General features: G+C 42.8%; 1 protein-coding gene across 5 annotated transcripts in view; it reads right to left on the bottom strand.

Annotated features, from left to right (window-relative positions):
• The window catches only part of MYBL1 (MYB proto-oncogene like 1), a 242921-nt gene that overhangs the window by 206263 nt on the left and 11251 nt on the right, over nucleotides 1-25407 (bottom strand). For all 5 annotated transcript variants that reach the window (XM_033934279.1, XM_033934277.1, XM_033934278.1 and 2 more), the window contains exons 2-3: nucleotides 19623-19728; nucleotides 18697-18768 (exon numbers count right to left, since the gene is read on the bottom strand). In XM_033934279.1, coding sequence (XP_033790170.1) covers nucleotides 18697-18768; nucleotides 19623-19728 — 178 coding nt within the window. The remainder of the gene's footprint in view (nucleotides 1-18696; nucleotides 18769-19622; nucleotides 19729-25407) is intronic.

Genomic DNA, 25407 nt, shown 5'->3' with positions numbered 1-25407 from the left:
TAAATTTTTTAATATAACCTTGTTGTAATGCCATTACTTTTTCCATTTTATATATATGACAAATTGAATTCCACCAGAAAGTGTAATTTAATTTAGTGTAATCTTTCCAATTCTGAGTAATTTGCTGAATGGCGACCCCTGTTAGAATTAATAAAAGTTTATTATTGTTAGCTGATATCGGACTCTGTGTTCTCATTGTTGTTCCAAATAATATTGTATCATATGATAGTCCAACATGATTTTCTAATAATTTATTAATTTGGGGCCAAATTAATTTCCAAAAGGAATTAATACATGGACAAAAGAATAATAAATGATCTAATGTCCCCACTTCTATCTTACAATGCCAGCATCTATTAGATCTACTACTATCTAATTTTTGTAATCTTGTAGGGGTCCATAAAACTCTATGTAATAAAAACATCCATGTTTGACTCATAGATGCTGACCTTGTAGTATGTATTCTCCAGGACCAAAATTTTTGCCATTGAGATGCAGAAATTGTCTGTCCTATCTCAATACTCCAAATGTCCCTAAGTCCTGTTCTCTTTTTTTTGTTTGAAAATTCATATATAATCTTATACCATTTTGCAGCTTGGTGTCCTAGAAAATCTGCTTGAAAACAAAGGATTGGCAAACTATATTGATTATTAAGATTCTTCCATTCAGGGAACCCTTCCTGAATAGCCTGCTTCAATTGCATCCATTTAAAATATTGTGTTTTTTCTAATCCAAATTTTTGTTGCAATTGTGAAAAACTAAGCAGTGATCCATTTATTATTACATCTTTTAAAGTACGTATACCTGCTATTATCCATTGTTTCCATACTATTTTAAATCCACCAATTTTGATCCTGGAGTTTACCCAAATAGATTGATTTAAAGATTTAGCCAATGGATTTGTTGATAAATTGCTTATAAATCTTAATGTTTTCCATGTATCTATTAGAATTCTATGATCTTTATAACTCCTGGGCATTATTATACTAATGAAATGTTCTGGATGTAAAGGGAACATGAGGCGCCATTCTAAATATAACCAATCAGGTACATTTTCCATGAGATCTGGGAGGATCCAATACATACCCTGTCTTAAAATATAGGCTTGATGGTACCTATAGAAATTTGGAAAATTTACCCCTCCTTCCTTAATTGTTTTTTGTAATGATGCTAAAGCGATTCTGGGTCTTTTCCCAAACCAAACAAATTTTGTTAGTATACTGTTTAACTTTTTATAAAATGACCCCTGAAAAAATATTGGGATCATACTCATTTGATAACAAACCACAGGTAAAATCATCATTTTAATTGTTTGAAAGATTGTTGAAAGATGTAAAGGATTCCATTGCTCGCACATTTCTGTTATTTTCTTTAATAAAAGTTTTTCATTCTCTTTTACTGTGTCATCAATTGTATTTTTTATAAGAATACCTAAATATTTTAGTCCTTCCTCTTTCCATGAATATGAATATGAATCAAATAATCCTTTGGTACAATGGATATTAATTGGAAGAACTTCAGATTTTTCCCAATTGATTTTATATCCAGAAAACTTTCCAAACTTTTCTATTAAGTTAAGTAGATCTGGAATGGTGTCTTCTGGTTCTCTTAAATATAATAAAATATCATCTGCATACGCAGATAATTTAAATTCCCAATTAGAAAATGTGATTCCCTTTATTCCCTTAGTTTGATTTATTGCAATTATTAAGGGTTCCAGAACGATATCAAAAAGTAAGGGAGATAAAGGACAACCTTGTCTAACTCCCCTTAGCAAGTTAAATTTATCAGATAAGTTATTGTTTATATTTAATCTTGCTCCAGGGGAGCTATATAATGTTTGAATCATTTTAATAAAACCAGGTCCTACACCAAACCATTCTAGAGCTTGATACATAAACTTCCATTCTACTCTATCAAATGCTTTTTCTGCATCTAATGATATTAGAAAAGCTGGATCATTCAAATTTTTTGCTAAATTTAAAGAATGAAATGCTAATCTAGTGTTATGTGAAGAGTGTCTTTTAGCAACAAATCCTGTTTGATGTACATCAATGATAAAAGGAAGAGCTTTTGCTAGCCTTATAGCTAGCACTTTAGCAATTAATTTAGCATCTACATTCATCAAAGATATAGGCCTATAGTTTGTTATCAATGTCGGATCCCTGTTTGGTTTTGGCAAGACAATTATAACAGAATCAGCCATAGTTCCTGATATATTTCCATTATTCATTTGATATTGGTATAAATTTAATAGATAAGGTAATAAAGTATTTTGAAATGTTTTATAATATTCAACAGTATATCCATCTCCACCTGGAGCGGATCCAACTCTAAGAGCCTTCAATGCTGATTCTATTTCTTTTAAAGATATATGTTCTTCTAAGCTTCTTTTTATATGATCCGGAACATTTGGTCCAATAAATGAATTTAAAAACTCTAAACCATCTTGTTCTTTATTTTCATAAGTATTAGAAGTATATAAATCCTTATAAAAATCAAGAAATTGTTTTATAATTTCTTCAATGTTGGTGTGTGTATTGCCCTGCTTATCTTTAATTGCAATTATTTTAGTTTTTCTTTTTTTTGCTTTAATAAAATTTGCTAACAATCTTCCAGCCTTATTTGAATTTCCATAATACTGTACTTGTCTATAGAACATATCTTTTCTTACAAATTGAGAAGAAATCTCATTATATTTAACTTTTGTTTTTAATAATTTCTGTAATGTATCATGTTCCCATTTTATAATTAATTTATGTTCTAGTAATTTAATTTCTTGCTCCAATTCTATAAATTGTTTTTTAAGTTGTTTTTTCTTATATGCGGAATATGATATAATATTTCCTCTCATTGTTGCTTTATAAGCATCCCATAAAATTTCAATATTTATGTTGTCTGAATTATTAATTTGAAAAAATTCATCCATTTTTACTTTAATATCTTCTATAAAGTTCATGTCTGCAAGCAAAGCATTATCAAATCTCCAAATTGGTTTAGAAAAAACTGATATATCATCCTGCAGATCAACCCACACACCAGCATGATCTGAAATAATTATAGGATCAATAATTGCTTTTATCACTCTTTGTGCAATATTATTAGAAACAAATATATAATCAATTCTTGAAAAGGATTTATGGACCTGAGAACAAAAATAATATTTCTGATCATTAAAATGAAGGATACGCCATATATCAACTAAATCACAAGATTGTATCAAATTGTCTAATCCTAATGATTTCATAATTTTACTTGGTTTTTTATCCAAAATAGGATCCATTACAGCATTGAAATCTCCAGCTACTATTAAATTAGAAGCAGCCAGTGGTAGTAATATCTGTTGAATATTTTTGAAAAACTCCATTTGATTTGAATTAGGAGCATATAAATTAAATAAATCCAGGGTTGTATTTCTCAGATTCATTTTAATATGTACCCATCTTCCTAGTGGATCAAATTTTATTAATTTGAAATCTGCTATGAATTTCTTATTTATGAGAATAGCTACTCCCGCTTTTTTACCAATAGCAGGTGCAAAAAAACATTTGGACACCCAACCCCCTATTAGTTTATTAGATTCAAGTCCTGTCAGATGGGTCTCTTGTATGAAATATATGTCAGCGTTTTGCTTATGAAGAAAATTCAGTATTCTCTTTCTTTTGATTGGATGGTTAAGACCATTGACATTAAGAGAATAAATTTTAAGAGCCATCTAAATTAATAAGTAATGTTTGAATTAGAACTCTATAATAAAAGTTTAGATCAGACATCCACACATGTTTAATATTTATTCCTTTTCTTATTATCAATTCCTTACTTATATCTAATTTCATTCCCCTTTTCCCATCCCCCTCCCATCCCTCCCCAATTAACAAAAGTTGTGTACACTTGGCCTCACGCATATCAAGATCAGCAATAACACACTCCAAGAAGACCTTAAAACTTTCAATATTCAATTTAAGTCATCTGAATATTAAAATTATATTAAAATGTAAGTAATAATTCATATATTTTAGTAATCATGAATTAACTAAATAAATTTCATATATATTTCTTAATATATCAAAATTTTTATATTCAATATTATTAAATCTTTAATATCTTTTTATTATTATATATATATTTCTTTTTTTTTTTTTTTTCCCCTGTTAAATATAAATTGTTTATTGTAAAAACAAATAAATATATATTGTTTATCTTTACTTGCAGCTTTGTCTCTGGTTTTACAGCCTTTTTAATGTGTTTCTTTGCATCCAGTAGTGCAAGCCGATGGTTAGAGTCCAAGCAAAGATCTTTGATTTATGCCTCAATTGAATCTGCGACCAAAATTAGCTGCTTGGTTTTGGCAGAAACTGAAAGCATTAATGAAATCACAGACAGATATTGTTTATCTTTACTTATATTCTAAAACTTTAAAACGTTTCCCCCTTTTTTTTTTTTCATCTTTTACTTTATCATCGTGATATTATTAATATGGGAGTATAATGTTATGTGAAAAGTGATTCCACGAGCAAAGATTCCTCCCCCCTACGAGAGATCACCACGAAACCACACACCAGCTATTATGTATTTTTCTCTTTTTGTCTCTCTCTCTTCCTCTCTCTTCTCTTTTTTCTTTTCTTTACTGTCCTTATCTTCTTTCTTCTTTTTTTCCCTTGAAGGAGAACAGTTTAAATAGGTCTTTACAAGTTTCCCTGTGACCTCTTTGAAAAAACCCGGAATATGAATAATTAACATTTTCTCTGCCATTCATTGTGCTTTGTGTTTTTTTTAAATTTTATTGTTGGTAGATCATTTTGACTTAGTCATTATAAAAGTAGCTCGCAAGCCCATAAAGTGTGGGCACCCCTGCTCTAAGTCTTCTTACTCTGGGGCACCAGACCTCCCTCATACAAAGGCCGGGAATGCAGAGTTGGTTCCATTCTCGGTAGGGGATGCCTTGGTAGGCTCACTGCTCAGCCACTGGGAACCCAGATTCGGTCCTGTTCTGGATGGAGGACACTTGAGGGGTGGGGTGGGGAGGGGGGCTAGTTTGCACCATCGTGCAGGCTCACCACTCTGCCTCTGCTGGCAAAAGCACAGTCTGTCCCAATCTAGGGGGAGAAAACCTAGCAGGGACCAGGCTGCACCACAATACTGGCTTCTAGAAAGCACAATGGACTGGGGGGGGGGGTCTAGCAGTGTGTGGCACCATTTGGACCCATGTAGACTTGCACGGCCATTCAGATGCTGACCTGAGGTCCCTTTCCATCCAGCATCTGCCCCTCTGTCTGCTGCTTCTGCCCAGCATCTGATCTGTCTCCTCTCTTCCTCCTTTCTGCCCCCTCTGTCATCCCATCCATCATCCACCCTTCTTTCTCCCCCTTCCATCTAGCATCTGCCCATCTTTCCCCCCTTTCAGCCCAGCATCTGCTTCATTTCTCTTTCTCCCCCTTCTATTCAGTGTCTGCTCCATCTTTCTCTTTCCTCCCTTCCATCCGTATCCTCCCCTTCTCCTCCTTTCCATTCAATGTCTTCCTCCCCTCTCCTTTTCTTTACATCCATCATCTGTCTTTTTCTCTCTCCCCAGGCATTCCAGCTTGTCTTATCTTTCCCCTTTCATCCAGTGTGTCTGATCCCTCCCCATTTCTATCTACAGTCTGTCTCCTCTCACCTCCTACATCCAGTATCTACCCCCTCCCACCTGACACCTCAGCCACCGTCAGACTGATGCAAAGCCTTCCCTCCGATGTCAGCTCTGACTTCAGGGGAAGACTTCTGGGTCGGCTACATATGACTTGCTGCAGGCTGCCTCCAACCCCTGCTGTTATCTGGACTCGAATGAAGAGGTGGAAGGGAGTGCATTTTTGGACACAGAAGTCATGAACTGGGGAGAGAGGAAGGGAAGGAAAGAGATGCTGAGGTGGGGGAGGGAATAGAAAGAGAGAATTGGGCGTGGGTGTGTCAATGAGCGGGAAAGAGAGATGGTTGTGTACACACAGCAAATGGAAGAAAGAGGAGAATTTTTGGTCGTAGGGAAGAAGGTACAGAATGTGATAGGGAAGAAAAAGATGAGAGTGAGAAATGTGGCAAGGGAACAATGGGACAGATTGAAAGGGATGCAAGAGGGAGGAATATTGGACAGTGGTGAAGGGAATGGAGGGAGAGATGTGGCATAGTGTTGGAGAGGGGTGATAGAAGGAGAAATGTTGGGCATGGGGCTGGTGGGCAGGCACGAAAGATGAGAAAGAGATAAATGCTGGACCATGATAGGGGGAACCAATGGACAGCAACAGAAGAATTTACAGAAGAAACTGGGACCAACTTTATGGAAAAATAAGTCTCCAGACAACAAAGGTAAAAAACGGAATTTATTGACTAAAATTTGTTAGCTTTGGGAAATGTATATGGCAGATGTCTTTGTTTTGTGTTCAAAAGAAAAGGAAATGCATTTCTGGTTTTATTTCTACACTGTTGAAGTACTTGTTGACCCTTGCTGTGAATGGTGGGGATCCCCATGCATCGCCAGCAGAGGACCTCCTCTAGAGATGGCCAGAACTCCCCTCCATTAAGCGCAGCAGTCGCTGGCAGCATCCATGAGCCACTGAGGTGCCAGCATCTGTGACTCAGGGACGCTCCTGCTCCTTGCCAAGCTTGGCAAAAGGGACCCCCGGCCAACTGCAAAGGAAGTCCTCAGCTGACAGTTTGTGGGTTCTCATCAGCTGAGTATTTATATTTTATATTTACATTAGAGGTTCTGGTAGAAACCCATTTACAAAGTATGTATTCTTCCCAATTAATATTTCCAAATTAATAAAGTCTCTTTGCTTATTTGTAAATGGGTCTCTACCAGAGCCTTTAATTCAGTAGCATAATTAAATAAAATAACTATTTCTGAAGTTTATAGGGAAGGATGGTGACGGAGGAGATTCCTCGCGGGGACGGGTGGGGACGGCGGGCATTCCTCGCGAGGACGGATGGGGACGGAGGGATTCCTCACGGGGACGGGTGGGGACGGAGGGATTCCTCACGGGGATGGGTGGGATTTTGGCGGGGACAGGTGGTTTTCTGTCCCCGCGCAACTCTCTAGTCTCTCTCCCTGCCCCTGTCTCTTTCTTCCTTTCTTTCTTTCAGCTAAGTTGTATGGTGATCTGGTATTAATATTTCCAGACTTTGCCAGAGCCACTCAACCAAGAAGGAAGGAGTTTCTTTTGTTAAAACCTACAGTTTTGGCTCTTGAAGCGCCCTTGTAAATGTATAATCAAGTCACATGATAAGGAATTAATATTTTGGGATCCTGTCCAGTTACAATTTTTCAGCTTACAGGAACAACATAAGGTATAACTTTTGCTGATGTATATGAGAGAGATTGAAGAACACCCTGGTTTTGTTGGTCAATGAGACCATTTGTTTCCTTGAGAAATTGTTAGATTTTGGTCAATTCTTCCAATAAATGTGGGCTAGAAAGGAATTCTGTATGGGACGTGCCCAGCCCGACTGCATGAGTTAATTATGGTAATAATGTGTTTATATTCCTTTTCCTTAATTTCTTTGTGAAATGTATTATTTGAATTTGATAAATAAAAATATTTTAAAAATTGTCTGGGGCCGCACTAACACTAGCAGTTGAACAAAAAAAAAAGGTTGAGCAGGTCCCAAATTTGCAATCACTACTATGGAAGATGTACCTATCTAATATTAAGCCTATATTAAAGGAACTAAAAAAAAAAAAGCAGTAATACATATCCTGACCAAGCAATCCTCCAGGTGCACTGCTGACAGCGGAAGCCCAGTTCTCCTATTACTGCTACGGTGAGCCTCTTTAGAGCAGGAATGCTGAAGCAGCTGTCAGTGGCACACATGGAGGATCGCTCAGTCAGGGTATTACAGCTTTTTTGGGTTCCTCTCCACAGTGTCCCTTTAAAATTGTTTTTGATATTTTTTTACTTATTTTTAAAAACAAAATGATGTCTCCTTTAAAAACAGATATAACATACATAACTGAGGTGCAAGCCAATTGGCAATTTCATGTTATTAAAAATTACCTTTTCTTCTCAGTCCAGTGTTCTCCCTAGCGCCTTTTAGCCAGGCGCTCCATCCAGCTAATTTAGATGCCCACTCAGCTGTCACCTGTCGCGAATCCTGTTGCCGCCGCTACTTAACACACAGCCTGAAGAACCACCGAAAGATTCCCACCTGACTTTAAAAAAAAAAAAAAAAAACACCAGCAAGCAACTTGAACCCGTGCTCTGGGGCTCTAACGGTACTACTGCGCTTGCCGGCTTCCCTTCTCTTCCCTCCGAAACCGGAAGTTACGTCCCGAGGAGGAGGGGGGGAGGGAAGAGAAGGGAAGCCAGCACAGACAGTGGTACCATTAGAGCCCCGGAGCATGCGGGAGATAGGCCAGCCACAGACGGAAGCTTACAACTTACTGCTCTTGCTTACTTCGGGCCTTTCTTGCTGCCGGGTCCCGACTATTTTCTGTTTCCGCGAAGACAGGACCCGGCAACGAGGAAGGCCCGAAGCAAGCAAGAGCAGCAAGCTGTAAGCTTCCCTCTGTCACTGACCTTTGGGAGATAGGTCAACGGAGAGAAACTTACAACTTGCCTTTGTCTGTAACGAATCTGCCGAAGGGTGTGTGAGCCGGGGGAGGGGGATGGGAAGAGAAATGCTGCTGTTGCTGCACTCAATTAGGGGGAGAGGGGGAAAAGAAATACTGCTGCTGCCGTACCCAATTGGGGGGGGAGGGGGAAAAGAAATACTGCTGCCGTACCCAATTGGGGGGGAGGGGGAAAGAAATACTGCTGCTGCCGTACCCAATTGGGGGAGAGGGGGAAAAGAAATACTGCTGCTGCACCCAATTGGGGGAGGGGGAAAAGAAATAATGCTGCTGCCGTGCCCAATTGGGGGGGGAGGGGGAAAAGAAATACTGCTGCTGCCGTACCCAATTGGGGGGAAAGAAATACTGCTGCTGCCGTACCCAATTGTGGGGGGAGGGGGGAAGAGAAATACTGCTGCTGCCGTACCCAATTGTGGGGAGGGGGGAAGAGAAATACTGCTGCTTCCGCACCCAATTGTGGGGAGGGGGGAAGTGAAATGCTGCTGCAGCCGCACCCAATTGTGGGGAGGGGGGAAGAGAAATGCTGCTGCACCCAATTGTGGGGAGGGGGGAAGTGAAATGCTGCTGCAGCCGCACCCAATTGTGGGGAGGGGGGAAGAGAAATGCTGCTGCACCCAATTGTGGGGAGGGGGGAAGAGAAATGCTGCTGCACCCAATTGTGGGGAGGGGGAAGAGAAATGCTGCTGCACCCAATTGTGGGGAGGGGGGGAAGAGAAATGCTGCTGCACCCAATTGTGGGGAGGGGGGAAGAGAAATGCTGCTGCACTCAATTGTGGGGAGGGGGGGAAGAGAAATGCTGCTGCACCCAATTGTGGGGAGGGGGGAAGAGAAATGCTGCTGCACCCAATTGTGGGGAGGGGGGAAGAGAAATGCTGCTGCACCCAATTGTGGGGAGGGGGGAAGAGAAATGCTGCTGCACCCAATTGTGGGGAGGGGGGAAGAGAAATGCTGCTGCACCCACTTGTGGGGAGGGGGGAAGAGAAATGCTGCTGCACCCAATTGTGGGGAGGGGGGAAGAGAAATGCTGCTGCACCCAATTGTGGGGAGGGGGAAGAGAAATGCTGCTGCACCCAATTGTGGGGAGGGGGGAAGAGAAATGCTGCTGCACCCAATTGTGGGGAGGGGGGAAGAGAAATGCTGCTGCACCCAATTGTGGGGATGGGGGAAGAGAAATGCTGCTGCACCCAATTGTGGGGAGGGGGGAAGAGAAATACTGCTGCTGCTGCACCCAATTGTGGGGAGGGGGAAGAGAAATACTGCTGCTGCTGCACCCAATTATGGGGAGGGGGAAGAGAAATGCTGCTGCACCCAATTGTGGGGAGGGGGGAAGAGAAATGCTGCTTTTGCACCCAATTGGGGAGGGTGAAAAGAAATACTACTGCTACACCCAATTGGGGAGAGGGAAGTAGGGAGAAGAAGACCAGGGAGAGGAGAGGAAAAAGATGCCAAGACCATGGGAGGGAGGGGAAGGAAGGAGATACCAGACCATGGAGGGGGAGACAGATTTGTCAGGGCATAAGGGGGAAGGAGACAGATGCCAGACCAGGTGAAAGGAAGGAAGGAGAGAGAGAGAAAGGAAGGAGAAGAAATGCCACATAATGGAGTGGGAGGGGGAGATGGAAGGAGAGGAGAGAGATGGCAGGGCATGGGGGAGGGAATGGAAACTAAGGAGACATAAAATGCCAAACCAGAGGGAATAGGAGAGGAGATGCCAGAGCAAGGAGGGAGATGGAGAGAAAGTAGATGCCAGGGCATGGGAGGAGGGAAGGAAAGGAGAAGAGAGAGATGCCAGAGAATAGGTGAGGGGGCAGAGACAAAAAAATAGAGAGGGGGTGAAGCTGAAATGAATCATGGACAAAGGGGAGAAAGGGCACAGGATATACAGTTTATTGAAGGGACATAGAAAGAGGGAAGATGCCATATGGAATAGAGAGAGCGGACACTGGATTGAAAGGACAGAGGGTGAACAGTGGATACAAGGGGCAGAGAGGGTGGACAATAGATGGAAGGGGCAAAGAGAGAGGACAGATGATGCATGGAAGGGAGAGAGGACTAACACTGAATAGAAGAGAGCGAAAAGAAGATGATTAAAGCAGAAACGACAAAAGGTAGAAAAAAATTTTTTTGTTGCTTTACGTAGAATCAGGTAGTATTGTAACTATAATGATTAAAGTTTATCAATAGGAAATGGAAATAAGGCAATTTTGGGAGGACTAAGCCCCTTTCCTCGGGTCAGGACAGGATATCATAAAAGCAGTATACTGTACTGTCTTGAAGAAAGATTTGGCCTCTGATAGCTAATTACTACTCATTGAAAAATGGATTAGTCCAATAAAATGGTATTTTCTTATTTCTCATTATTTGTTTTATTTCTATTTGTTAATTTGTAAAGTGATTCTGTAGCAATTTTTTCAAATTTACATCTACTGTCTTTATATTTTGCGCAGTATTAGGGGACGTGTCACTGTTTCTGTGGTGTTGCATTGTATGCAGTCTGTTTTCTTGGCAGTTCAGTTTAACTTTTGTCTACATATTTCTATTTTTAGTTTGTGATTATTCCATATTGGGCGAGGATGTATCTGTGTTCTGTGTGTATGAAAAGGACATGGTTTTCTGTTACCATCGACTGTGCAGGATCTGACTTGTTTAGTTCTACAATGCATGTTCTAGTGCTCACTGCATAAGAACATAAGAATTGCCGCTGCTGGGTCAGACCAGTGGTCCATCGGGCCCAGCAGTCCGCTCACGCGGCGGCCCCCAGATCAAAGACCAGTGCTCCAAAATGAGTCCAGCCTCACCTGTGTACGTCCCAGTTTAGCAGGAACTAGAGAATGACACGGGGAAAAAATCTGTCCCCGTCACCGCCCCGTCACCGGCCCACCATCCTCTGCACCGCCCCGTCACCGCCGTTCCCTTCACTGCCCCGTCACCGTCACCGCCATCCCTTTCACCGCCCCGTCCCCGTCCCCGCTGCATCCATATAAGCCTTAGTACTGTAATATTTAGCTTATTCCTTTCTTATAAATCAAAGTTCCTGCTGCTGAACTAGAGAAAGAGATGTTCAGCTGGCAGGGCTTTGTTTATAAATTTTTATCAACACAACTAATATACTATTTTATCCTAAAGCAAAAAATAAATAAATAAATATAATTTTTTTTTCTACCTTTGTTGTCTGGTTTCTGCTTTCCACATCTTCTCATTGAATTCCTTCCATCCACTGTGTGTCTTCTCTCTGCGTCTTCCATTTGCTGTTACTGTGCCTCTCCCTTAACCCCCCCCCCCAATTGGTCTAGCACCCATCTTCTTCCCTCTGCTCCCGCATAGTCTGGCATCTGTCTTCTTCCCACTCTGTCTTCCACATTTCCCTTGGGGGTCTGTTCCTCTCCACCCTCCTTCAATGTCTGTTCTATTCCCCTATCTTCCTCTTCCATACCAGTGTGTCTCTTCTTTTCAACCCCATCTAACTTTTTTCCCTCTTTCTTCCCCCCCCCCCTGCTTCTAGCATCTGGCTCACCTGCCAGTCCTTCCCTTTCTTTCCTGCTGTGGGTTTTTCTTTCCGACTTCATCCCCTTGGCCCAGAATCCTTTTCCCTTTCACTCCCTCCTTCCAATTTGAGCCGGGAACACTAGCGATCGCACGGTCCCCGCAGCCACTACCTGCCTGCCCAATCGATCCTAGTGTTTAGCCAGCTCTCTCCCTTCTCCTCACCTTAGTTTATAGGTTTTCTTTTTCGGCGACCTGCACGCTTTCCCAAAGAGCCGTGCACGCGCAGCTGCTCAGTGTTCAATCTTCTGCTCTGCTGCAACTTCCTGTTTCCGGTTGCGTCAGAGCAGAAGATCGATTCGAAACTGAGCAGCAGCGGGTGCGCGGCTCTCTGATAGCGTGCGGGTCGCCGAAAAAGAAATTCTACAAACTGAGGTGAGGAGAAGGGAGAGAGCAGGCTAAACACTAGAATCGATTGGGCAGGCGGGTGTGAGCTGCGGGGACCGCGCGATCCTTCATGCCTCACTGCGGGGAACAAGACCATTCACCGCCCCGCGGGCGGTGAATGGCCTTGTCCCCGTCGCCGCAGCGACTGCTAGTTTTCTTCCCCGTTTTCGGCGGGTGACCCGCGGCTAAAATGCGGTGGCCGCGGGTAAACCGCCACCGTGTCATTCTCTAGCAGGAACTTGTCCAGCAGTCTTGAAACCCTGGAGGGTGTTTTCCCCTACAACAGACTCGGGAAGAGCGTTCCAGCTCTCCACCACTCTATGGGTGAAGAAGAACTTTCTTACGTTTGTATGGAATCTATCCCCTTTCAACTTTAGAGAGTGCCCTCTCGTTCTCCCTACCTTGGAGAGTGTGAACAGTCTGTCTTTATCTACTAAGTCTATTCCCTTCATTATTTTGAATGTTTCGATCATGTCTCCTCTCTGTTGTGTGACTCGTGGATTATTACTAAAAATAACTTTTTTATATAGAGGTTGTTAAAAAATGATCAGCACTGGCTGTCATATATACTAAGTATGCCACTGGATTTAATAGCAACCTATGAGATACTCAGTATCGCTAGAGCCATCATCTTGTTAATCCTCAGCATTTTAATGAATATCTCATTGAAAAAAAATCTACCCCATCACAAATCACAATCAGCTGCAAGAGATTTTTTTTTTTTCATTATTATTATAATAAATGACATTTTTGCACTTTATTGGGCGTGAGGTTCACCAAGGCACTCCAAACTCAGCTCTCATACCCTTTTCAAATCTTAATAAATTACCCTGGCCTAAGTAATAGAACAGAGGGTAACATAAAACTAGTGGGATTTTTGACAAAGAGTTTGATAAACCAGTGTTATCAATATTTGGTTCGATGGAAGTACAGTCAAACCTCGGTTTACGAGTAACGTGGTTTGCTCGGTGGCGGTTTGCTTACAGCCAGCACCCTGGAGCCAGGGCGCACTATCACCACCTGCACAACCCACAATGAGAGGCAGCGAACATTTGTGAGGCAGCGAACAGCAGCAGAGGAGGAGAATGGAGGAGCCACATGGATAGGTCTATGGCAGAGGCAGCAGTGGAGGCGTCGCTAATGGTAATTAAGTTTTTGGGGATGTGGAACGAATTGTTCTAGTTTACACTAACTCTTTATGGGAAAAGTTACTTTGATATACGAGTGTTTTGGTTTACGAGCATGCTTCTGGAATGAATTATGCTCGTAAACCAAGGTACCAACTGTAGTTGCAATTCTCAGTGAGTGCTCAAAATGCTCATCAGATATCTTGGCTCTAATTTTACTTTTAGTGTGCTTCATTCTTAAAAATAGTTGCTCACAAATGTAGGTGCTGCCAAAAAGCGATGACATGAATAAGTCATGATTATGAAGGCGAGGGATATTTCTCTATGCAATAATACTTCATCAAAGGTGAGCTTTGGGCGGCAATTGCATCGTCTTCTATTAATTTATAAGTCCCTCTCTTTTAGCTACCATCGCCAGGACGCCATCAGTAACTATACCAGTGATAGTAACATAGTAGATGATGGCAAATAAAGACCCAAATGGTCCATACAGTCTGCCCAACCTGATTAAATCTAAAAAAAAAAAATCTTTTTTTTTTTTTTTTCTTAGCTATTTCTGGGCAAGAATCCAAAGCTCTGCCTGGTACTGTGCTTAGGTTCCAACTACTGAAGTCTCCAGCCCATCTATACCATCCCCGCCACTGAAACCATCCCCAGCCCATCCTCAACCAAACAGCACAGTTACTTACCATAACAGGTGTTATCCAGGGGCAGCAGGCAGATATTCTCTACATGTGGGTGACGTCATCCACAGAGTCCCGTCGCGGACAGCTTTTCAAGCAAACGTGTGCCTTCCCGTTGATCTAGAGGGTGCGTCTCCTCAACGTGGTCCTCAGTTCAAATAGCTAGCAAAGAAGCCAACCCGGGGAGGTGGGAGGGTTGCGAGAATATCTGCCTGTTGTCCCTGGATAACAACTGTTACGGTAAGTAACTGTGCTGTATCCCAAGATAAGCAGGCAGCATATTCTCTACATATGGGTGACCTCCAAGCTAACCTGGATGGGACGATGGGAGAGTTGACAATTTAGAACAGATTACGTAAAACCGACTGGCCGAACTGGCCGTCACACCTGGAGAAAGTATCCAGACAGTAGTGAGAGGTGAATGTATGAAGCGAGGACCAAGTGGCGGCCTTGCAGATCTCCTCAATAGGCATGGACCTGAGGAAAGCGACAGACGCTGCCATCGCTCGGACTTTATGCCCCTCGACTCGACCCTGCAGCGGGAGACCAGCCTGAGCGTAGCAGAAGGAAATACAAGCAGCCAACCAGTTGGACAAGGTATGCTTGGAAACAGGACGCCCCAACCGATTAGGATCAAAAGATATGAAGAGTTGAGGAGCCGTCCAATGAGACTGGGTGCGCTGGAGGTAAATAGCCAACACCCTCTTACAGTCAAGAGTGTGAAGCGCCACCTCCCCAGGATGAGAATGGGTCCACGCCACCATGATTTTGATAGCTTCTCGGTAGCCCAGACAGCCGTGGTTCTCCCTTCTCCTCCGACTCAGTGCCAGGGAGCCTCTGCTTCTGCCTGTATTTCCTTCTCTGCTGTCTCAGAGCCGGGGTTCACTGCTGCATCCCAATCTACAGTCTCTACACTTAACAGCGTGGTTACTTTCCACCTATTTCCCTCCTTTGGTTTTTCTCTGTCGGTGCAGGATGTCCTCGAGGCTTCTCAGAAGAGTTCCACTAGACAATGCTACTCCCAGAAATGGACTAGATTTGCTGCGTGGTGTGCAACGCATTGCGTGGAGCCACTGTCTGCCTCCTTGTCCTCCGTGCTGGATTATCTGATGCACTTGTCTCGGTCTGGTCTCAAATCGACTTCTGTTCGAGTCTACCTCAGTGCGATTGCTGCCTTTCATCAGCCGATTGATGGGAATTCGCTCTCGGTCCATCCGGTGGTTTCCCGATTTATGAAGGGCCTTTTCAATGTCCACCCTTCACACAAGCCCCCCCCCCCCCTGTGGTTTGGGATCTTAATGTGGTTCTGGCTCAATTGATGAAACCTCCGTTTGAACCCATTGATAAGGCTCATCTGAAGTATCTCACTTGGAAGGTGGTGTTTCTGATTGCCCTCAGGTCTGCTTGCAGAGTCAGTGAGCGGCAAGCTCTGTTTGCGGACCTGCCTTTTACTGTTTTTCATCATGACAAGGTGGTCCTTTGTACTCATCCTAAGTTCTTGCCTAAGGTGGTTTCGGATTTCCACCTCAACCAGTCCATTGTTCTTCCAGTGTTTTTTCCCAAGCCCCATTCCCAAGCCCCAGTGTAGTGGAGAATCCCTTTGGGTAAATTTGGCCAGAGGGAAGGACAAATGCCTGTATCTTGGCGTAATATACAGACCCCCAAGACAACAGGATGGCCTAGATATGGAATTAATCGGAGATATAGAGAATATCACCTTGCGTGGGGACACAGTATTGTTAGGTGACTTCAACAAATTTAGCCGTGGGACGTGCGTAGGAGCCGCCACCTACAGCTTTCTGCAGAGAAACAACTAGCAGGAAGGAGGAGGGAGCCGGCTAGAAGGTAAACACCTGCTGGAGGGAGGCATATACTTGAGACACAGAATGGAGGGAGAGGGCATGTTGGGACTCAAGAGGGGAGGGAGCACAAACTTTGGACAAATTATGGAAGGAAGGAGGGTTGGGGGCATGAACTTGCATCTCTAGCTCACTTCTCTCCCACTATCATGTCCAATAATTCTCTCTCCCTATGCCCAACAATTTTCCTCTTTCTTCATCTCCCCATGTGCACTATCTCTTTCCTTCTCTGACAACCAAATTCTCCCTTTCTGTTCCCTCCCTCACCTAAGCATCTCTTTACCTCACTCCCTCCATTCTTCCATCCTATGGCTCATCCTATCCCTCCTTCCCTTCATTCTATGTCCCAAGTTCATGCCCCCAACCCTCCTTACTTCCATAATTTGTCCGAAGTTTGTGCTCCCTCCCCTCTTGAGTCCCAACATGCCCTCTCCCTCCATTCTGTGTCTCAAGTATATGCCTCCCTCCAGCAGGTGTTTACCTTCTAGCCGGCTCCCTCCTCCTTCCTACTAGTTGTTTCTCTGCAGAAAGCTGCAGGTGGCGGCTCCTACGCATGTCCCACGGCAGCTCCTACGCACATCCCACAGCTGAGTTGGAAGCCTTTTGAATGTCAGAAGGAGGCAACGTCAGAAGGAAGGCTTCCGGCTCAGTCACGGGATGCACATAGGAACCGCCGCCCGCAGCTTTGTGCAGAGAAACAACTGGCAGGAAGGAGGAGGGAGCCGGCCAGAAGTTAAACACCAGGGGCAGCAATGAACAAAACACCAATTCGCCCTCAAGTCAGGCCACATAAAACACCTGGCCGAGCCTTGGGTTGGACACACCTGCTCTATACCCAAAGTGGAGTCCATTGTCAACAGAGTCAATGATGGCTAAAAATATTTCCAAATGGACGAGGAGATCCAAGTCCACACCTCTAACGGATCCCTCTGTTCAGAAGCTTGGCATGGCAAGAAACTGAGTTATGATGGTTAAAATAGGAGATCCATCTTTACAAGCTCTACACCCTTGATGGATTCCCATTGGAAGCATAGAACCCGGCAGAACAGGTGTTCCATGATTAGTAGGCTCTTTATGAAGGAATACTTCTGATGTACAGGATTATTCAACTTTTTTTTTAAATCTATAGCCATAGTGGATTCTTCCCAGTCAACTGAAGTCTGGAAATTCTGGCAGGCGATAAAATGGAATATCCTGCTCAAAAGACTATGTGAGATATGCCCATGACGCTTGATGATGTCGATGTTGATGGAAGAAGTCGATGTCGATGCTAGGAAAACAGTACCACAGAAAAAGGCCAACTTGCCAGGTACCCAACCCCAGGCCTTCTTAAAGAAATAAAAGGCAGGAACAAAAAGAATAAAAAAATTTGTTTGGTAAAGCATTTATTCTTCTTGTTTGATATGTTGGGGTTTTTTTAGCCCTGGAAGATTTGGAAGAGATCTAGCAGGAAAGACCAACAGCACAGGTCAAGTGTAAGAAGGCTGAAAAGCCATCGAGGCTGTCGGCGGGGACAAAGGCTGCAAAAACACCTACTGGCCCCAAAAATGAAAAAAAATAAATTTACTTGATATTGTAAAGGATGTAAACGAAAAACAAGTAACAAGAAAGAAATAATAAAATTAATGAAAAATATGAAGCGAGAAAGGCAAACTAAACTAGACAGTTTAGATACGTGTTCTTCACTCTACGGAAAATTAAAAACTGACAACCTCATGAGCCAGTGTCAGGCAGGAAGTCACTCGCATGGCGCAGGCAGTATTAAAGCTTCTAAAGCTTAAAGTGATAGACATTTTTACACTGTCCATACTGGGCTCCATATAAGACATCATCCCTATGTGAGAATATGTTGCCTGCTTGTTCTGGGACAATTTCTGTTAAGCAAAGTTTATATTTTTCTAAATTACATACAACTTCCATTAGGACAATTTGCAAGGCAGAAAACAAAATTATATTGTATCTCTACACTGAAGGAGGAAGACAGAAGATTAGTCAGTATACCGATAGCTTCGCACGATTCTTATTACTAAGTTTTCCAAGCTTGAAGTTTGATTCTAAAGAATCTCTCATTTGACTGGTGGGTGCACAAAAGGTACTTTTACCTAGATCTATGTTTAGATAATGATGTCATAGTTATGTAAATAGTTGAATTATTTAAATAAAGTGATCATACAGTTACAAAGACTAAGAAACAAATCACTGAGTTTTTCTGATGTCTGTAATGAATACTTAAGTGCATATAATTCTTTAGAAAAGTCCCTATCAATGGCAAAACAGACGTCAATATCTCTTTGCATATTGGAACTTTGATATAATCTTTTCTAGTTTTAGAACTACTAAGCTTCACAACAGTATTGGTAAACAGGCTAAGGTAAATGCATCTACCAAAAAGGTAATGACAATCTCACCAATGGGTAAAAATAAAGCAGAATCTCAAGGCATCATTCACAATTGTACTTTACATGGAAATACTGAATACTGATTCAAAAACTTACCTGAAGATGATTGGCAACTAAACCCCAGTCTTCTGTTCCATATTGTTCTACCAGCTTCTTTAACTTGTCATCCTGAGTATTTCAAAGATCAGTATCAGCAGGAAGATACAGAACTCTTACACAATGCAACAAACAGCAGTCTACTAACCATTACTAAACTAAACTAAACCTTAGGTTTGTATACCGCGCCATCTCCATGGTCATGGAACTCGGCACGGTTTACAGGGATTGTAATGAGAAAGGAACTCCAGGGAAAGGGTTAGATGAAGATCGGAGGATAGAAGAATGTTAGAGAGCTAGGATGTTAGATGAGGAGGGAGAGTTAGATTTTTGAGAAAAGCCAGGTTTTCAGATGTTTACGGAAGGGTTGGAGGGCACTCAGGTTCCGAAGGGGGGAGGTGAGGTTATTCCAGAGCTCGGTGAATCTGAAGAGGAGGGAAGTCCCCAGTTTTCCTGGGTGGGAAATGCCTTTTAATGAGGGGGAAGGATAGTTTCGATTTTTGGGTAGGTCTGGTGGTACTAAGATTCGAGGAATTCCAGGAAAGTGGAATTAATGAAGGAAGGATGCCGTGGAGGATCTTGAAAGTTAGGCTGATGCATTTGAAGTGGACTCTGGAAATTATCGGAAGCCAGTGAAGCTTGAGAAGGAGTGGTGAGACGTGATCGAATTTACTTTTTGCAAAGATAAGCTTGGCCACGGCATTTTGGATCCGTTGGAGTCTGTGGAGGTTTTTCTTCGTTAGGCATATGAAGATGGAATTGCAATAGTCCAGTCTGGAGAGGATGATGGATTGGACGAGAACGGCGAAATGTTTTTGATGGAAACAGGATCGTACTGACCTCAACAAGTGAAGGCTGAAATAGCATTTTTTTACCAGGGAGTTGAGGTGGTCGTTGAAGGACAGTGTAGAATCATGTAGAATTACCTCATCTCTTGTCCATTTTACTCTGTTCCAGATTTTCTTTGATCCTTTTTTCGGTGGTACTTCATAATCATGGTCAGCAAATTGAAGGTCATCATCTTCATCCTCACTAAACAATAAAATATAAAATACATTAAATCTGAACTTAGTTGAGTGCTTTCAAAAAAGAATGTAGCCATGAAAGAAAAGATACTTACCTGTAGCAGTGGCTCTCCAACAGCAGGCATAAATTCTCACATGTGGGTGATGTCATCCATGGAACCCGTTACCAACACTGCCAAGTGAACTGTCACTTTAAATCTATAGGCAGTGTCCACAACACGCACTTGTCGAAGCTTTCCCATCTGACATTGAAACACGGAAATGATAGTTCAATTTAAAAAAACCACCTAAGGAGCCAACTAGGGAAGGTGAGTGGGTTGTGAGAATTTATATAAATAAAGGAAACTGTGGAGAGGATGTTCTTGATGCAGGCATTTATTCAATCAATGAAACGATGGAGTATAAAAATCCACATTTACACGGTCCATGTTTCGACAAACACATCTTCCTCAGGGGTCCTAGGTTGAATTAGAGAAAACAAATGTGAAAACTGGAAGATCAACAAAGACCAAATCTTCAAATGGTGCTGCAGAAATTACACACTGCTTTTGTTGATCTCCCAATATCCACATTTGTTTTCTCTAACTCAGTCTAGGACCACTGAGGAAGATATGTTTGTCAAAACACAGACTGTGTTGGGTCTACTTTACTCAGTGTTCTCCTTAGCGGGTTTTAGCCGGGCGCTCCACCAGGCTAATTTAGGTGAGCGCCTGACTGTCAAAATTTTAAAAAAACCTGAAGGCTAAGGCAGGAGATAGGGCAGCGAGTTGAAGGAAGGGAGGGAGGGAAGCAAGCTTATGTGCATGGTGAGTTGTGCCTAAGGATGGAGGAGGAGGAGGAGCAGGAGGAGGCGGAGTGGGCTGGTAGGACGATTAGTTTGCGGTTTGCCCCTGGAAAGAGGGGGGGTAGCGTCTGCGTGCTTAGCCCCTCTTAGCGCTCGTTGTTGTGCTGCGGTGCAGGGCGGGCGGTGAGCCCGTTGGCCAGCCAGCATGGGACTGCGGAAGAAAAATAAGAGCACCCCAGTCTTCAGCCAAGAGTTCGTGATTCAAAATCATGCCGATATGGTGTCGTGCTTGGCCATGGTCATCTTGCTGGGACTCATGTTCGAGGTATTGGGAAGCCATCACCTGTGTGGCCTGTCTGCACCTGACAACCTATGCAACTTATGTAACGAAAACCCCGTCCTCCCTGCCTTGTCCCAGCGCGCCTAGCAGCGAACCACTTGTAGGGCTTACCAAGTTTCTAAAGCTTTATCCCACCAAACTGAGGTTAATTGTTTTACTTACTTCGGGCCTTCCTCGCTGCTGGATCCTGCCTTTGCGGAAACAGAAAGTAGGCAGGACCCGGCAACGAGGAAGGCCCGAAGCAAGTAAAAGTAGCAAGTTGTAAGCTTCCCTCCGTCGCTGACCTATGGAAGATAGGTCAGCGATGGAGGGAAGCTTACAACTTGTGCTGACGGGTGTGTGAGCTGAGAGGGATGGGAAGAGAAAAGCTGCTGTTGCACCGAATGGGGGAGGGGTGGGGGAAGAGAAATGTTCTGCTGCTGCACCCATTTTTGGGAGAAAGGGAAGAGAAATGTTGCTGCTGCAGCACCCAATTTTTTTTGGGGGGAGGGGGAAGAGAAAAGCCGGTGTACCCAATTGGGGGGGGAGAGAAAAGTTGCTGCTGCACCCAATTGGTGAGGGGAAGAGAAGTGCTGCAGCAGCACCCAATTGGGGAGGGGGGAGGGGAGAAGGAAGACCAGGGAAGGGAGAGGAGAGGCAAGAGATACCAAGACCACGGGAGAGAGGGAGGGAAAGGAAAAGAGCTACCAGACCATGGAGGGGGAGAGAGATGTCAGCGCATATAGGGGGAGGGGGGGAGGGGGGAGGGAGATGGCAGGGCATGGGGAAAGAGAAGGGAAGGAGATAGAGATGCCAGACCATGGGGTGAAGTGGAAAGGAAGGAAGGAAAGGAGAAGAGAGAGATGCTAGAGCATAGGGGAGGTGAAATGAATTGTGTACAAGGGAGAGAAAGGGCACAGGATATACAGTTTATTGAAGGGACATAGAAAGAGGGAAGATGCCATATGGAACAGAGAGAGGGCGAACACTGGATGGAAAGGGCAGAGAGGGTGGACAGTGGATGCAAGGGGCAGAGAGAGGGTGGACAATAGATGGAAGGGGTAGAGAGAGAGAGAGGGCAAAGGCTGGGTGGAAGGGGCAAAGAGAGGACAAATGTTGCACAGAATAGAAAGAAGAGAGCAAAGAGAAGATGATTAAAGCAGAAACGACAAACGGTAGAAAAAAACTGTTTTGTTGCTTTACGTATAATCAAGTAGTATTGTAACTGTATTGATTAAAGTTTATAAATAGGAAATGGAAATAAATCAGTTTTTTTGGGACTAAACCCCTTTCCTCAGGTCAGGACAGGATACCATAACAGAAGGGGTGCCCAAATGATCGATCGCAATTGACCAGTAGATTGCAAAGGCAATGTGCATCGATCGCATTCCATTCTTTTTCTTCCTGCCTCCCTGAGCCAGGCCAGGCGCGTACAAGCACTGGACTCACAAGACTTCACCTCTGATGTCAATTCTGATGTCGGAGAGGAAGTTCTGGGCCAGCCAATCGCTGCCTGGCTGGCCTGAAACTTCCTCTCCGATGTTAGAATTGACATCAAGAGGTGAAGTCTTGTGAGTCCGGCGCTTGTATGTGCCTGGCCTGGCTCGGGGAACCAGCAGGGAGAAATTGGCGTGGTGGCTTAGGGGGTAGAGAAAGAATCAGAAGTGGAGAAATCGGCGTGATGGCTTGGGGGGGGCAGGGGGAGAGAGAAAGAAAGACAGGCAGAAATAAAGAGGGGGGCAGGGGGAGAAAGACAGGCAGGCAGGGGGGAGAGAGAAAGAAAGAAAGACAGAAAGAAAAGGTGAGGGACAGAAAGAAAGAAATATTGGATTTACAGTCAGAAGAAGGAAGTGCAACCAGAGACTCATGAAATCACCAGACAAAAAAGTAGGAAAAATGATTTTATTTTCAATTTAGTGATCAAAATGTGTCCGTTTTGAGAATTTATATCTGCTGTCTATATTTTGCACTATGGCCCCCTTTTACTAAACCACAATAGCGGTTTATAGCGCAGGGAGCCTATGAGCATCAAGAACAGCGCAGGGCATTCAGCGCATCTCCCTGTGCTAAAAAACCCTATTGCGGTTTAGTAAAAAGGGAGGGGGTATATTTGTCTATTTTTGTATAGTTGTTCCTGAGGTGACATTGCATAGTCATCTGCCTTGACCTCTTTGAAAATCCGCGGAATATAAATGATAATTAACATTTTCTCTGCATACAGTGTGCTTTGTATTTTTTAAAATTTTATTGTTGGTAGATCATTTTGACTTGGTCATTTTAAAAGTAGCTTGCAAGCCCAAAAAGTGTGGACACCCCTGCTGTAGAGCCATTTCTTGTATGACTGGATGAGCTTTATTTATCTTTTTTTTTTTTTTATTTGTTTAAATTCAATCAGAAATAAATGGCTAGATTGAACCTAATGACTTCATTAATGCCTTTCCCTTTTTTAAACCTCTATACCATTTGAAAGAGGACAAATATCTAATTATTCCCTTCTAGAACTGGATACTTCTTAAATTTAGTAAAAATATTCTTGCACAAGTGTCAAATCTTAAAAAAATGAAGTCATATTGAGAATTGGAAAATAATAATAATTAACTAATAAAAATAGTACACATTTAGGGCTCCTTTTACTAAGTTGTGATAGTGGTTTTATCGTGCGCTTAGCGCGCACAGAATTGCCATGCGCACTAGATGCTAACGCCAGCATTGAGCTGGCGTTAGTTTTCCCACATAGCGTGGGGGTTTGCACACGCTAAAAAATGCTAGTGCACCTTAGTAAAAGAGGGGGTTAATTTTCCCCACCACCAAATTTCCCCATCCCGCATCACCCGGCTACTTTTTCATGCCACCTGCCTGGAAAAAATTTCTGGGGAGAACACTGACTTTACTTCATGTATATGTGGATTTTTATACTGCATTGTTTTATTGATTGAATAAACGCCTGCATCAAGAACATCCTCTCCACGGTTTCCTTTGTTTTTGGTCTTTCCATTTTACTGTAGAACTGATGAGTTTTTCTTTTGTTGTGAGAATTTATATCTGCTGTCCTTGGAGAAACCAAAATTATTCACCAGTAGCAGATGTTCTCAGATGACAGCAGGCATATATTCTCAAATATGGGCGATGTCATCCACAGAACTCGGTACAAAAAAGTCAAAAGTGTACTGTCACTTTAAATTTTAAGTACTGCCTGTACCACACATGTGCTGTGGTGCCTTCCCACCAAGCTGTGATACATTTTGCTATATCAGCTAGCAGGACTCACAGTTCAGTAAGATAGCTAAGAAGCCAACTAGGGGAGGTTTGAAGGTTCTGAGAATATATGCCTGCTGTCCTCAGAGAACACCTTCAACAGGTGAGTAGTCTTGCCTTCTCCAAATACAAGCAGGCATTATATTATCATATGTCCGATTCACAAGTTGCCTGGATCATGGCTCTAGGAACAGAATTCTAGGATAAGCAGCAAAAAAAAATATATTTTACTACTTGGGATCTTGTTAGGTACTTGGGACCTGGGTTGACCACATTCAGGGGAAGGTTTTAGGGTATTGTCCACAATGACACCCAAATCTTTTTTTTTTTTTTTAGTGCTGACCCCCATGGTGGGCCCTAGCATCCGGTAACTATAATTTGGATTATTCTTCCCAACGTGCATCACTTTGCATTTGTCCACATTAAATTTAATCTGTCATTTGGACACCCAAACTTCCAATTTCCTAAGGTCTTCCTGCAGTTTTTCACTGTCTGAATGCGTTTTAACAACTTTGAACAGTTTAGTGTCATCTGCAAATTTAATCACCTCACTTGTAGTTTCCATTTCCAGATCATTTATAAATAAGTTAAATAGCACCGGTCCCAGTACAGATCCCTGCAGCATACCACTATTTACCCTCCTCCATTGAGAACAGTAGCCATTTAACCCTACCCTTTGTTTTCTGTCTGATAACCAATTCTTAATCCACAATTGAACATTGCCTCATATCCCATGACTAATTTTCTCAGGAGTCTCTCATGAGGAACTTTAGCAAAAGCTTTCTGGAAACCTATATACACTTCATCAACCGGCTCCCCTTTATCCACATGTTTATTCACACCTTCACAAAGTCAAGCAAAATTGGTAAGGTAAGACCTCCCTCGGCTGAACCCATGCTGACTGTCTCATTAAATCATGTTCCACAATTTTAATTTTAGTAATTGTTTCCACTATTTTGCCTGGCACTGAGGTCAGGTTTACCAGTCTGTAAATCCCCAGAGTTCCCCTGGAACCCTTTTTAAAAATTGGGGGAAACACTGGCCACCCTCCAATCTTCAGGTACTACAGATGTTTTTAGCGATAGGTTACAGATCACTAACAGATCAGCAATTTCATGTTTGAGTTCTTTCAGTACCCTGGGATGTATATCATCCAGTCAAGGTGATTTATCACTCTTTAACTTGTCAATTTGGCTTAGTACATCTTTCAGGTTCACCGAGATTTCTTTCAATTCCTCTGCCTCATCACCCTTGAAAACCATTTCCAGTTCTGGAAGATTTCTTATATCTTCTTCCATAAAAACCGAAACAAAGAATTCATTCAGTCT

This window comes from Geotrypetes seraphini, chromosome 2 (assembly GCF_902459505.1).
Source record: "Geotrypetes seraphini chromosome 2, aGeoSer1.1, whole genome shotgun sequence".
NCBI lineage: Eukaryota > Metazoa > Chordata > Amphibia > Gymnophiona > Dermophiidae > Geotrypetes > Geotrypetes seraphini.
This window is presented reverse-complemented; position numbering and strand designations above follow the sequence as displayed.